Raw genomic sequence first — 14,422 nt, 5'->3', positions numbered from 1 at the left:
CTTCTCCCCAGGACACTGCTGCTGAGGGACTGAGGACACCTTAGTCGGCAGGAAAAGCTTGTGGCAAGTTCCTTATTAACTCCCACAGCCCCCTCCTCCCTAAACGCAGGGGGCCGGGAGGCTCCTTAGGAGGGTGGAGACTCAGGGTAAAGTCCTCCTCATCCTGCAGACCCTGGTTTGAGGCCTTGGCTCTGGCCCGTACCTGGTCCACTGCCAAATCTGCCCCCTGCTGCCCAGAGGCCAACCCTGCCCCTTTCACGCCCCCCTTACCAAGGCCCTTCATGGCTTTCCGCAACGCTTTGGCATCTGCATCAGGGTTGAAGTCAGCAGCTGGGCGCACAGTTCCTTTCAGCTGCAGGATGCAGAAAGAGACTCAGCAGGGGTCTGGAGGCCCCCCCGGGGGCCAGGCCAGAAGAGGAGCATGCGAGGGAGGGGTGGCTTCCCCACAAGCACCAAACCAAGCACTTCAGGGGAAAGAGGCGGGGTGAAGGCGCAGCAGACAGACCCCTGCCCTAGAGCTGGGAGAGGGAGAGACAGACCCGGGCCTGGGAGCAGGGCAAGTGCTGGTCAAGGGAGAAGCGGCTGGGCTCCTGCCCCAGGAGTCAGCCCCGTCCTGGCGCCAGTGCGGCCTCCCCGGTCCCTCAGCATCCTGCCCTGTCCACAAGGCCCTCTGCCTCTTAAAGAGCCACTTCCCCTGAAAAGGCAACCTAAATGTTCTGAAATGCCAGAACAGAGTTTCCCAAATTTCAGTCACTCCTGAGTGACCTTTGCAGTCTCCATATCTGGGCACATGCTATGCTATTTCTTAATATTTTTACTTAATTCAGCTTCTTTTCCATTTTACTTAAATGCATTCATTTTGAAGCTCATTTAAAGAAACCTAAAGGAAGGATTTTTGTCCATTTTGTTTTTGAATATATCCTACAACCGTGCCAGACACAGAGTAAGCACTCAAAAGTATTTGTGAAATAAATCAATGAATGAAAATAATTTTATATCATTCTCATAAATAGAAAGTTGGTTCGTGTGCCATAAACAGATGATAACCCACGAAAATAAATGTAATAAAAAATCATGGTGTCAAGTATCACCAGATTTAACAAGGTGTCATTGTTTGTCAAAAGCTCTGAACTTGAAGTCAGCTCTCTAGCTCTGTGTTTGTGAAAAAGGAAAATCAGCGAATGCGGCACCCGATCAAGGCTCTCTCTTTGACATAATCAGGCAGGCTGAGGTAAGTGAAAAAGAGTAGCTTTCTCACTCTGTGAGAGTCAGTGGTATTTAATGCCGTGCAGGCTCCCCTCCCCCACACTGAATTCATTTCTCATATAACTTGAGATCTTCCGCAATGACAGTTCTTGCCTTATAATTCGGGAAACGCTGTCCTAGAACGTCAGAGCTCGAGAGCTGTTCAAAGGCACTGAGACTGCCATGTCTACACCTTCATTTTAAAGATGGAGACAGAAAGGGGCAGGGACCTGCCAAAGGTGGCACAGCAAGTGAATAACAGAGAGAATCCAAGGTTCCAAACACTTTTCTATGGACCAAATGCTACCGGTCCCTGGTACTGTTTGCCTCAAGTACTTCTGTGAACCCTGGGTCCATATTCTCATTCTTTGTGGACCCCGGGTCTGAGGATGGTCAGGACCATCTTGCATTGTCAGTGCACCCAGGGGCGCCCATCTGTTCTCAGCTTTCATGCCTCCAAAGCCCAACTGTTGGACCTAGGATGGGACAGGCCCCTCCAAAGAACCAGGTCTCCATTCAGCAAGCCCTGTGAGTGGTTAGTGGGCCAGAACACTTCCCAGCGGGTTAGAAGTTAATGCAGGAACCAGATGCCCACACCAGAGTGCCCGCCCACGAACTCATCACTCCAAGAAAAGGAAGCTCAGATGTGAGGACCAGTGTCTTGGGTTGGCCACCAGGGGGCAGCTGGGTGCCAACCAGAGCAGCAGGAAGGTGCGAGCAGAAGAGTGGAAGCTCGTGGTCAAGAGGTCAAGCAGGAGGTGGGGAGGGTCTGACCTCTACTCGGGCCACTGCACTAAGCTCCCACATCTGATAGGCCACCTGCGCTGCCTCCGGGAAGAACTGGCCAGCAGCACTGGAAGGGAGGGGGTTGGGGAGAGGATAGGAGGGAGCGTCATCGTGGGCAACATGCCCCACATACAACACACACAGACACAGACACAGACACACACACACACTTTAAGAAAACCCATCTGGCTTTACCTCCTCTCCAGACTATGCCTCATCTATTCACCAGAGCCCTCCCTCCACTTCTAAGAACCTTGGACCCTCTCTTGAGACCCCTGCAATCTGGCTCTGCCTGGCAGCCTTCCTGGCCCAGGGTCCCAAGCAGGAGAGGATTTCTCTAATATTTCACCCTCCTCTTTCTTCCCCATAATTTGAGTGTATCTATCCAAGTCTTCCCTCCCAAACAAGTCAACGACCAGCTTACAGCCACGTCATCTCTACATCTCCTCCCGCAAAGCACCTACGGTTATCAGGTGCGCAGTGAATGTCCGCTGAACCGCATGGGCCCCTAAGGCACTCGCCAAAGGTGGACAGGAGGCTCTCACATCCTTATTAACTGGATCCTTGTGAGCTCCAGAGAAGGGAAACTTGAGTACCACAGTTCCTCTCCTAGCACCTAAATCCAGTCAAGTCACGCCCCAATTTAATCTCTTCAATGGCTCCCTGTTACCCTTAGGAGAGGTTCATATGCCAGGAAAAGGCCCCAGGACCCGCCCACCTCTCAGCCTCCCTCTCTCCCCGGCACTCCACAGAAGTGCGAGCATGGTTACATAAATGAACCAGGCTGTGCCTTCTCATCTCTAGGCCTTTCCTCCACACCAAACACTCTCCTCCAGACCCTGTCTTCACCTCCGCTTCTTCCTCCTCACCTTCCTCCTTGGGTCTCAGCCTCAATACCTCCAGGAGCATCCCCCAGTCTGGCAGAGTCCATCTACACGTGCCTTCACGGACACGGAGACTCTCCGCATCAGAGGACAGCCCCGTATTCACACCCCGGTCGCATGCCTCCCCAGACCGTGGGCTTCACCAGGGCCTTCCCCACCAGGCCTACACACAGACGGTGCTTCAGACAATATGCTGAATAAGTGAGGAGGCAGGGCAGGCACCTGTGCTTTTTCCATCTAACAGACGAAACTGAGAAGCGGCCATGAAGTTGCAAGGCCTGGACCCTCATATTCTGATTCCTGGTCTACACCCCCAGACTGACTTTCCAAGTTCACCAGTGCACAGGAGACCATACTTGTGTTCACACACACAGACACTCAGACACACAGATATCGGCAAAGGCCATCTTTCACCTGTGGGGTGCTCCTGGCTCCGAGGAATCCCCGAGCTTATCCATCCATCCATCCATGAGGATGAGGGCCAGGAGAGTCCTGGCCTGCCACCCCCCCAGGCCATTCTCTCCAGCCCAGGGTCACGAAGCCACTTACTCATCATCTCCCCCACACAGCTTCAGCAGAGCCTTCTTGTACTCGCCAGAAGTGTCATTCTGGAAAGAAAGAGGGAAAGGTTACCTCTCACCCAGACCTGGGTTCCTCTCAGACAAGGAAGGAAGGTTCCGCAGTGCCCCAAGCAGGGGAAGGCTGAACACTTATTCACAGCAGCCCTGACGCCCCTCCTCCTGGAGGTGGCTGAGACCCCCAAACAGTGGTGTGCTGGTAAGTATTCAACAACTGGCTCTCTGGGGAAAAAAGAAGAAAGCCCTGATTTGTAACAGTTGCCATTTCTGTGGTGTAAATACTTCTGACAATGGGTATTTCAAGCTGCCAAAATGACTTCCCTGAAGAAGAAAGTCAAGAAGAGATGCTCACGGCTCTTCTTAGCCGGTGCAAGCTGGCCCAGCACACCACTGCCACAGACAATCCCCAGCTCCACCCTCCCAGGGGAAATCATCCACGAAAATAGGGCTCCGTGAATGAAAACATTGGGAGATGCCAAAACTAAACAAAAAAATGTATGTTTGGTAGACGTGGTACATCCTGCATCCCCTTGGAGCTTCATAATGGACAATACTAAAGTCTATGAGAAGTTCTCACGTAAAGAAACTGGTTTATCTTTGCTTATTCTAGTTTTTTCCAAATATTTCCCATGAAACATCTTTGCACATAATACCTATAAAACTCCTCTTTGGATACACTTTGGGGAACTCAGTTTGAAGTTATAAAGCTTTATCTCACTCACCCAAAAAAAGGGAGGAACAACCCAACTCTACACCTGTGTCTTGACCAAGTCTCGTGGGGTGGATACCCCAGAGCCATCACCCGGCCCAGGGCCACATTAGCACTCATTTCTGTTCTTCATGTCCTGCCCTGCTTCTTCCAGGAGACTGAGCTCTCGGTGCCCTTGGGATGGAGTCCTCATCTCAGATCCAGCTTGCGTGCCCTCACGACCCAGCCCTGCCTTCCTCTGAAGAGATGCCTCCCGTCTCACTAGTACCCCGACATTTGCTTCTCTGATGAGTTGCCTTAAATTCCCTGAATGTGCCACAAGGCAAGGGTCCTGGGACTCCCAAGAGACTCCCAGCTTTCCAGGCCAGTTCCTTTTCTCCTGGGAGTGGTTCCCAAGCCCTCTGTCTTGGCAGAAAGCGCTCTGTCCCCTGTTAGCTGCGCTCACCTTGATCATGCTGTACAGAGACTTCTCATACTTGGTCCGGAATATCTCCCGAATGTCAAGCATGTCCAGCTCGCTACGGGAGACCATGATGCGGATCAGCGTGTTGTCTCGAGTCCCCAGGCCCTGGAAGACAAGTAGGTTTGGGGGAACGGGGAGTTGAACGAGGCTGGAGCGCTGAGAGCCCCCAGCTTGGCCGAAAATACAATTTCCATAATAAAATGTTGAAATTAAAAACAAAGCAGCACAACACTGCCATTCCTTCTGAAGCTCCCTGTGCGTCCCTGTTGCTTTCATCTCCTCCCTCCCCCGTGTACGTCATTCCCATCCTTGATTTCCCTTATAAGTTTACCTAACATTGTAACTCGAAGCAATATACTGTTTAGGTTCACCCATTTTGGAACTTTGTAAATCTACCACTATGCGTGTATTTTTGTCACGCTACGCCTGATGGACATTGGGTTGTTTCTGGTTTTTTCTTAACACAGACCATACTGCCCTGGAGGTTCTTATGAACACACGTGCACAGGCAAACATCTCTCCAGGGCCGAGCTGGCCAACCTCACTGTGGACTGGAAGACAAAGAACGGGCTCTGGTCCACTTGCCCTCCTGGGATGGTCACACAGGGGCCTGGGCCTGTGGCCTCCGGCAAGAAACAACTACATTCATTTACCCTGGTGTGCTATGGAAATTCCTTAGTGTCTGTGTGTCACGTGTGTAAAATACAGGGAATCACTGTTCTCAGTACACCCCTAGTGTGGAATCACAGGGCCACAGGGATGGGAGAAGCATCACGGATCTTAGCAGATAATGCCAGAGTGTTTTGCACTTACCTATGTACACTAGATATAAACATTCTGGTTAATTCATATTTGTTAAAAGTGTGGGCTTCCAGTCCACCGGGCCTGATGCATCAGGTGCAGGCTGTCACTGTCCCCTCTGATCAATCAAGGGCAGGTATTTGGGTGGGAAGGTGTGCGACCAGCCAGCATCACAGGCCCTGGAGCTCACCTGGGACAAAGTGCCATCACTCTGTCCTGTGGCCAGTCCCTTGAAGGATCTCTTTGGCCAGGGGACCACAAGGACTTGCCCAAGAGTCCCAACGGTCCTCTGGGAGTGTACAGAGACCTCCTCTCCCAACCTCGTTCACACCAAGCCAAACACGCACCTTCATGGCCTTGAAAAGCCTTTCAGCAAAATACTCCGGGGTGCTCCGGATGCACTTCACTGAGGAGAGGGAGGAAGAGGTAGTTATCCTGGCTGCCTCGGAAAGAGGATGGGGTGGCCTGCCCCTTCTTTGTTTCCATCCCTTGGGGGCCAACAAGTTCAAACCCAGGAAGAACCCTGGCTCCTGATAACCCACAGCCCCAGAGCACCCCAGACCCACCCTCTTGTATTACAAACCCAGGGAATAAAGAAATCAGGAAATTGGCCTGTTGTAAGGTGGGCAGTGCGTTGCAAAGACCCACTTCATCTTTCTAGCCCTCTGGAGTTTCACAGGGACTGTGCTGGGTAGGGGTAATCTGCAGTGGAGTTGAGAAAGGTGTTTCTTTAGATTCTGCTACAGCAGAAAGGTGCCGGCTGTGGAAACACTGGATCCCGCCGGCAGATGGGCCAGAACCTGACTACGTGTGATAGGGGTGGCGAGGGACGGCTCTGGGCGGGAAGATGAGGGCCGGGCTGGAGCTCTCTCCCAAGAAACACATACACACCACCTACCCCAGGCTCAGACATATCAAGTCTTGGTGTGTCTGGCTTGCAAGGGCTTCTGAGTCAGGCAGTCCATCCCCTGCCCCCATTTATCACATGAGGAAACTGAGGCCCCGTGAGGATAAGTGACTTGCTCCAAGTCAATCACAGATTTGGGTTTGAATCTTGACTCCACCATTGACTAGTCAGCTCCTGGCATCCCTCATGCCAAGAGCACCCCCAATTCATTACAAAACGTCCCCTTGGCAGGTGAGGCAGCCTCTGTGAGACACAGTTTCCTCATCGTGGAATGGAGATGATGAGTGCCACTCCTGGGTCTTTTTAAAGACTAGACACTCAGCACGGCGCCTGGTGCACAGTACACGCTCCACACAAGCCCGCTCTCCAGGTCATTATTCCCCCACCCTGGCTCAGTGCCTTTTCACCCAGCACACACACTGAGGCAGGAGGAGCAGGAAGGCAGCGCCTGAGGCTCGGCTCCCTGCCTCCCAGGCCTCAGCCATGCTGCCCTGGCTAAACCTTTAGAATTCACCACCCATCTGTTTTCTCCTTCCCATCTCATACCATATAATTCCCCTTTTCCATTCCTAGCCCCTTGTTCCTGGGCCAGAATCCCAGAATCCCAGAATCCCTCGAAGACCCTAGGAATGCCACGTCAGGACGTACCCACAGCCAGCATCAGCTTCTCAAAGTCCCCGGACAGCTCCCCTCGGATGCTGGCTTCGATCGGCTTCCCTGTGGTCTTCAGATACTCATCAAACACTGAGTCAGACAGAGAGACAGGGACACTAAGAAGAAACAGGGACTTCAGGAGGGAAGGCACAGTGGCCAGGATGGGAGTACCGACACGAGGTCGATACTTCAGGAGGTGACAGGGAGGCCGCACATCACCAGCCGCTGTGCGGTCATGCTGCGTATGCTGCAAGGGACTGTGGACACTGCAGGCTCCAACACAAAGATAGGACTGCTACTTAGATGGAAGCGCTGAGCATCCTGTTAATGACTCTGGTGAGGGGCTAGACAAACCACTGTCTAGTCAGATCAGGACTCGGGTTTGGGCTGTGGATGAAGTAGCTATCATGCTCCATTAGTAAAGGAAAAGCGAAAGGAATTCTTGGCACAACCCCCAGGGGGCAGCTGTGGGTCTCTGGAGCTTACCCAACCGAAGATGCTGCTTGCTGCGATTTCCCAAAATGTAAATGAACTGGGCTTCATCTGTTCCCCATTTCAGTTCCCCTGCCTCGTACAAGTCCTGAAGGGGAAGAAGTGGGACTTAACTGAAGGAGGAAACCTCAGGAGACAGGACTCCTGGCCAAGTCACTTACAACTACTGCCAGATCCCTGAACAAACCAGTAACTGGTAGTGTCAGGACCTCTGCATACACATATACATATGCCTGTCTCCCTTTCTTTCTGAGGAAACTCCTACTCAACCTTCAAGGCCCAGATTAAAAGTCCCATTTGTTCTCAAGGCACTTCCTGATGCCCCAGGCAGAATTCTCTTCCCCTTCTCCCTCTTCTAGGTTCCTATAGCTTTCTGCTTCTTTATAGCTTTGATCCACTGTATATTACAATGATTTCTTTATATGCCTGACTCACCACTACTGTGTGGGCTCATGAAGGACAGGGACTATGTCTTAGCATTCCCTGTATTGGCCTCCACGGTGTTACTGCCACACAGTAGGGGCTCAAAACACTTGGAATACATGGTATGTTGATAGAGAAGGTGTTTGTGTGATTAATATATGCCTGTCTCTCCCAGTACTGTCTAACTTTGTTCATTGGTGATTCCCCAATGCTTGGCAGAGTGCCTGGCACATAGTAGGTGTTCAATAAATATTAACCAACTGAACGAATAAATGAACAAATGATGAAAGCTCCAACATACATCTCATCAACTTTATAGAAGCTGGGTATCTTTGAAAGATAACTTAAATCCTTCCTTCAGCAAAGCACTGTATAAATGATGGCTATGAGTCAGTTATTTCTGGTATTTGATGCAAATTACTTCTCCTCCAGCCCGTGCCCGATCCCCACCCTCTCCCCTGGCTGTGCCTCGGGGACCTCCCCCGGTGCTTGTTTACCTGGACATCCTGGTGCACCAAGTCTTCACTCACTACGTCGTCCTCCTCCCTGGTTCCCTGGGCAGAGAGACAAGGGACATGTGCCTCAATTACCAAAGCCAGGGGGAAGGCCTGGATGCCGGCGGTGGTGACAGAGAGCACTGGGAAAAACATGGCGGCCTGGAAGTGTCCAGGAGCAGTGACTTACAGCTGCCCCTGGATCGAGACCACAGCACCTATTTTAGAGAGAAATCAGAGGTCCCCCCCACTGGTTTCTCCCTTCATCCTCGGAGCTGGGACCAAACAGGGGTGTCCTGAGAATAACCAAGGCCCTTCTAGGTGCTCCCATCACACAGGAAGCCAGAGCCTTGAACTGAGATCTCTGAGGACAGGGCGCTTGCCACAAAGTTCTGCCGTGGCCCATGATGCCCCCAAAAATGATGTGGCAGGGGCAAAAAGTCTGCACATTTGTGTTCTATTAGGAGCTCCCGTACCCTAACCCAAATAACCACCAATGAGGATGTGCAACTCGGGCCCTGAGATCTGAGCTCACAAGCTGTGAAGGCACCAAATCCTCCTGGTGTTTCCGCTGCTCCGCCCTCGCCCTATGCCCCACCTGACAGCGGAGGATCCTCACGGGGACTGGAGCAAGCCCTGCCGGGCTCCACGGTATGCGGGCAGAGGTCAAGCCTTGCTTATCTCCTCTTTCCCCCGGATTGTGCACCTCAGGATCTCAACCCCCTGGGTCTCTCTGGGACTGAGTTTAAGAAGACAGAGCCACACACTTACAATCGGGCCACCTCACCCCCCAATTGGTGTTAGATCTTGAGGAGGCAACATCCTTGACTCCAAGATTCAGGCGGAAACTCTCCTCTCCAGAACAAGTAGCTTTGAAAATGGGGACAAAGGTCATACTTGCCCATTCCTGACGATTCGGATAATTAGCCAGTAGCTTAATATGGGATGTGGATTGTTACAATCAACTTGAGGAAAAGAACTGGGAACAGCTGATGTAAAATGAGTGGCGGGAGAGGAGTGAAAGAAACACAGAGGTGGCTTAATTTATATAGAAAGCTTCACAAACGTTTATAAAGCTTCATAAACGGAGCTGGGGTTGAGCCACCTCAAAGCCTGTTCCTACACGGCCCGCAGTCAGAGATTCCCGTGGGGCCGGGGAGGTCAAGTGAAGCGGCAGAGTGGGACCCGCTCTCCAGCCCACTGCAGTCACGCTGAATGCAGGTCTGCTCTTGCCAGAACTTTCAATTATTCAAAAGAATCCAGAAGTCTGATTTTTGAACACAATCTCCCTATTTTTAAATGTTAGTAACTAACTCAAAGTGTTTTCTTTAAAAAACACATTGCACGGGAAAATGAACAAAGAACCCAGCGTGGCAGGTTGAAGTCAGCACAGGACACGGGCGTGCAGCCTCGTTATGGTCTTTTTCGTGGACTCTGTGGGTGGGGGGAGGAGCGGGCTCGGCTGTGGGAGACGCAATGCAGGCAGCCCCAGAAATGCCACGTGTCTGCCTGTCCTGAGGTCCGTGCCGCCTCTGGAGAAGCAAAGGCAGGAGGGAGGCCCAGAGAGGTGCAGGCAGGGGTGTGTGTGGAGAGAGGAAGGAGGTCACAGGAGAGGACATTCCCAGGCACAGGAGAGAAGGCCGTGTGCAAAGGGAAATGCGGGTCACGTGGACACACCTGCCTGTGCAAGCCAGGGGGAACAGAACAGACCCCCGGATGCACAGATTCTACCCCCAGGTAAGCCACAGAGAAACCATCTCAAGTTCGACGATAAAATGGGCAGTTGGGGAGGGGCAGCCACAGTATACAAGGAAGACTTCATACCTGAGGACCCACCAAGGAGCCCCTCACAGACCACCTGTCCGGGGGAACACGGAGAAGGTGCCCACAGCCCTCGGCCTGCACTCAGGTAGGGAGCTCCGGGAGGGTCTTAGGGCCCCAAGGTGGACCAACCTGGAGCAGGACCACGAGCATCTTCTGGAAGTGGCCAGAGGTGTCACCAATGACATCAGCCTCCAGGTCTCGCTCGTAGGCTGCAGGGAAGGAACACAAGCTCTAGTCCCATGCCCAGGAGACCCCAGGGATCCGGGATAAAGGTCCCTGCTGCCCCTAAAATGATCAGCGTTTGTTACAAATCCCAAACCCAGTCTCCATGACGGCCATGGCAAGACCCAGGGTGTGTTTTCACCATTCTTTGTACTGACCCACAGCAAGATGGGATGTAATCCACCCCTTTCTCCATCCCCACCTGTGCCATCCCACTCCAGGAACCGTCTCATCTCCTGGACAGTCACAGCCTTCTGAAGGTTCTCTCTGTTTCTGCTCTCACTCCCTCTCCAACCCACAGCCACAAGGCTGACTGTCTTCAAGCTCCTATCTGAACCTGGGTTCCCCTGCTTCCCACTGCACTTAGAAGAAAACACTGTCTCTTTCTCTTGGCCTACGAGGCCCTGCGTGATGCTGCCCTGCCCTCTGCCACTCTCGCCTCGCTCTGCCTACCAGGATCATCACTGCCCCAGGGCCTTTGGACTTGCTGTTCCCTCTGTCTCCCGGGATCTTCTCTCCACTCCTTATACAATTGGCTCCTTCTCATTTCCTCCTAAGACAGGCTTTCCCCGACCACCTGTTTGAAGCAGGTCAAGCCTGCTTCTTGTTATCTCATCTGTTTCCTTCATAACACTTATCCACGTATGTCATCACAAGTTCACCTATTGATGGTCTGTGTCCCTCGTTACCTCCTTAGTCTATAACCTCTGGGAGGCAGGGACCACGTGGGTTTTCCCACCACCATATCCTGAGAACCTAGCACATTGTCCAGCACAGAGCAGGTACTTCTAGGATGGATGGACAGATGGACAGACAGATGGACAGTCAGAGGGAAAGAGGAAAGAAGGTGGGTGGATAGTCTTTAGGTCCCCACCCTTGCAATCACCCTCATTTCATATCTGAAAAACCGGAATGGCCCCTCCTGCCCATCTCACCATCTTTGTATGCTGCCACCAGCTGGTGGATCTGCTCGTTGGTGCGGGAAGCCAAGATCTCAATGAGGCACTTCTCATCGGTGCCAATGCCCTGGGAGAAGAGAGGGGTACACGAGTCACGGGTGGGGATGGCTGACCACCAGCCATGGGTTGGGAGCCTGGAGCGGCCAGAACTATGAAACCCCCAGCACTCAGGGTGCTCCAACCACAGCTCTTATGCATCGATCTGGAGCTGCTGCCTGAAAATCAAAAGACACAGGTTCGAGTCCCACCTCTGCCCACAGCTTGCTTTGTGACCTCTCATTAAGACACTATCTTTCTGGGCCTCAGTTTTCTCCCTCTATAGAATGGAGATGATACTGGTTGTTCTGCCAAACTCCCAGGGAGATGGAGGAGGTAAGAATCTCTCACCTTGCTAAGTTTTTCAGTTTATGCAATGAATTCATGTTTGATGGCTCATCTGAGACAAAGATCATAGCACATCATAAAGTGTAAAGTCCTGGGCACACTTGACGGCTTTGATCTCTCCCTGCTTCCTAGGGAGCAACCCTCTACCTCAACCAGACCAAGCTGCTCCTCATACCTGAACACACCGCCACAACCTCTCCTGCCATTTCTTCTCCAGCCTGGAAGGACCTTAACACTCTGATCAACCAATCCTCTCCAGGCTTTCGAGCCCAACTGGATCCCCTCATCTTCTACGACACTCGCTCAAGCCACCCCAGGCCCAGGGCCCTGCCCTGTAACCTCTTTCAGAACGCCCTTGGCCTTTGGGCAGTGTGTCTCCACATCCCTATATTCTGCTCCCTCAGGACTGAGCTGTTGGTGTGGGGGTCTGGGCCAAGGGCCCCCTTTTATGGGGTGTGCCCCACAGCAACATGTGTCCCACATCTGTCCCTCTGGAGGAGACCCTCGGTGCCCCTCTGGGACAGGGTTTGGGCAAGTTGCCTCTTGAAGCAGAGCACGTCCGCCGGGTGGGAGCAGGGCTCACGGAATACTTGCTAGAGAAGCAGGAATCTTCCCAGTAACCATGCCCATCCCCAACACACAGACACGTGCTTCTTACGGAGACAGCGTCTTTAATTTCTTTGGCGTCACAATAGGCAAGCGGCCTCATCAGACCCACAATCAGTCGTTCAAACTTCCCCGTCAGCTCATACTTCAAGTCAGCGATAAGGTCCTGGGGGGAGAGGGAGGCGGAGGAAGAAGGAAGAGCAGCTATAACGTAAGAATTACATTTAATAAGCACTCACTCAGGCACGGACAATTCAATCGGCCCACTTAATCGGCCCTCTTGGAGCTACGTACTCTCATCAACCTTAAGAAACAGGCTTAGAGACGTCAGGCAACTTCCCAAAGTCACGCAGCTGGCATATGGCAGTGCAGGAGTCCAGCCCATAGCATCGTGCCCCTTCCTCACCATCATTTACTTGTTTACTGTGTGTCTCTCCCACTGTCTGTGGGCCCCAGGGTGACGCTGCACAGGTCTTAGTCACCTGCGTGGCACTAGCACCTAGCACAGGGCCCAGCACATAGCATGTGCTCTAGACTATCTGTGGATGAATGTTCCCTGACTGAAGAGGAGAAAAAAGGAGGCAGAAGAGCCAGCAGAGAGGCTGCCCTGGAGTAAATACTCAGGAAAGACCCTGAAGGCACACATGGCTGGAACCATTCACCCGCCCTCCGGTGGCCATGGTTACCTTGCCATAGAGGGACTTGTAGCTCTGGATGATCTCCTGCCTCTGCCTGTTGCTGCGGGAAGTGATCAGCTCCAGTATGGCCTCCTTGTCACTGCCTGGAAGAGGGGAGGCACCCGTCATCCTACCCCAACCTGCCTTCAGGAAAGCCACCGGGGTTGCTCCCTGCAGTCCAGCCTTCTGCCCGCAGGGCGGTGGCGTCAGGGGAGGGGGGGATCTATGGAGACCTGCCAAGCCCCCACTGAGAGGGATCACAGCACACACAGCATCTGAGCTCAGAGGGCCCACGATCCAGCTCCTCATCACACAAATAAGGAAACAGAGGCCCAGAGAGGGGCAGAGACTCACCCAAGGTCTTACAGCGAGGATGGCTTAGAAAAACCCAGGGGTCCTAACACCCAGGACAGGGTTCTTTTCATGACAAGAAAAATAAAAGAGAAAAACAAGCACTGAATTCAGGGTGGTGGTTACCCCCAAGAGGAGAGGCGGCAGGGGGACCTGCCAAGGAGGTTTCAACCATCTGAGGAGGCAGGAGCTGTTTCTCAGCTTGGGTGGCAGGTGTACGGGTGAAGCTTCTATTATTCTTCAGACCTTTCTGTTGGTCTGGAATATTTTATTATAAAGTTATAAAAAAATAAGAAGAGGAAACAAAAAAAGACGAGTTCATCTCACCCCCACCCCAAAAGGGCTCTGGGCTGTGCGCACCTGTGGGGACACCCCCAAGCCCCAGTGAATCCCACTCCCTTTCCTGGGGGCCCCCCTCCCAGTGGCCAAGCACCCACCAAAGCCCTTCATGGCAGTGTACAGGGCCTCGGCATCCTGGCTGGGGTTGAAGTCCGGGAAGTCGTGAACGGAACCCCGGTACTTGGAGCCCTGTAGAGAGAAAAGCAGAGGGTGAGCTGCTGACTGTGGCCCCAGCCCCATGCCGCTCTCCTAACCCCGGCCACAGGCTGAGCTCCTTTCCCCTAAAAGCAAGCAGTGACCTCAGAAGGCCTAGGTCAGCATAGGGATCGGTCACCTCCTGCCGCCACCTGCCCCAAAGCCGGTGCCATTTCCCCAAGGGAGGGCGGCTCAGTAAAGAAGGCCAGGGCCCTGCACCACTTTGCTAGGACCCAGCAGAGATAAAAGCCAGCTGAGTGCAGGGGTGCAAATGATCCAGGCAGGAGAAACAAGAGTCTCGCATATTTTAATGGCACTTTGTGGTTTACAAAGCCCCGTCACCTCCATTAATGTGAGTATTTTAGAAACTTGCAGAAGCACTTAAGATGATCTCTATCAGAGAAACAAAGAAGCCGAGCCCAAGGAAGG

The 14,422-nt window shown here is 52.7% G+C and overlaps 1 protein-coding gene across 3 annotated transcripts in view; it reads right to left on the bottom strand.

Moving 5' to 3' along the window:
• The window catches only part of ANXA6 (annexin A6), a 49,723-nt gene that overhangs the window by 19,594 nt on the left and 15,707 nt on the right, over positions 1–14,422 (bottom strand). For all 3 annotated transcript variants that reach the window (XR_011525476.1, XM_070570410.1, XM_070570411.1), the window contains exons 3-15: positions 13,897–13,987; positions 13,118–13,212; positions 12,484–12,597; positions 11,418–11,508; positions 10,390–10,469; positions 8,440–8,496; positions 7,514–7,607; positions 7,022–7,117; positions 5,814–5,872; positions 4,648–4,770; positions 3,465–3,523; positions 2,020–2,098; positions 271–352 (exon numbers count right to left, since the gene is read on the bottom strand). Coding sequence is in view for 2 of the 3 variants with exons in the window: in XM_070570410.1 (XP_070426511.1) it covers positions 271–352; positions 2,020–2,098; positions 3,465–3,523; positions 4,648–4,770; positions 5,814–5,872; positions 7,022–7,117; positions 7,514–7,607; positions 8,440–8,496; positions 10,390–10,469; positions 11,418–11,508; positions 12,484–12,597; positions 13,118–13,212; positions 13,897–13,987 (1,120 nt within the window). In the remaining variant the exon portion in view is untranslated. The remainder of the gene's footprint in view (positions 1–270; positions 353–2,019; positions 2,099–3,464; positions 3,524–4,647; positions 4,771–5,813; positions 5,873–7,021; positions 7,118–7,513; positions 7,608–8,439; positions 8,497–10,389; positions 10,470–11,417; positions 11,509–12,483; positions 12,598–13,117; positions 13,213–13,896; positions 13,988–14,422) is intronic.

Source organism: Equus przewalskii, chromosome 13 (assembly GCF_037783145.1).
Source record: "Equus przewalskii isolate Varuska chromosome 13, EquPr2, whole genome shotgun sequence".
Lineage (NCBI taxonomy): Eukaryota > Metazoa > Chordata > Mammalia > Perissodactyla > Equidae > Equus > Equus przewalskii.
This window is presented reverse-complemented; position numbering and strand designations above follow the sequence as displayed.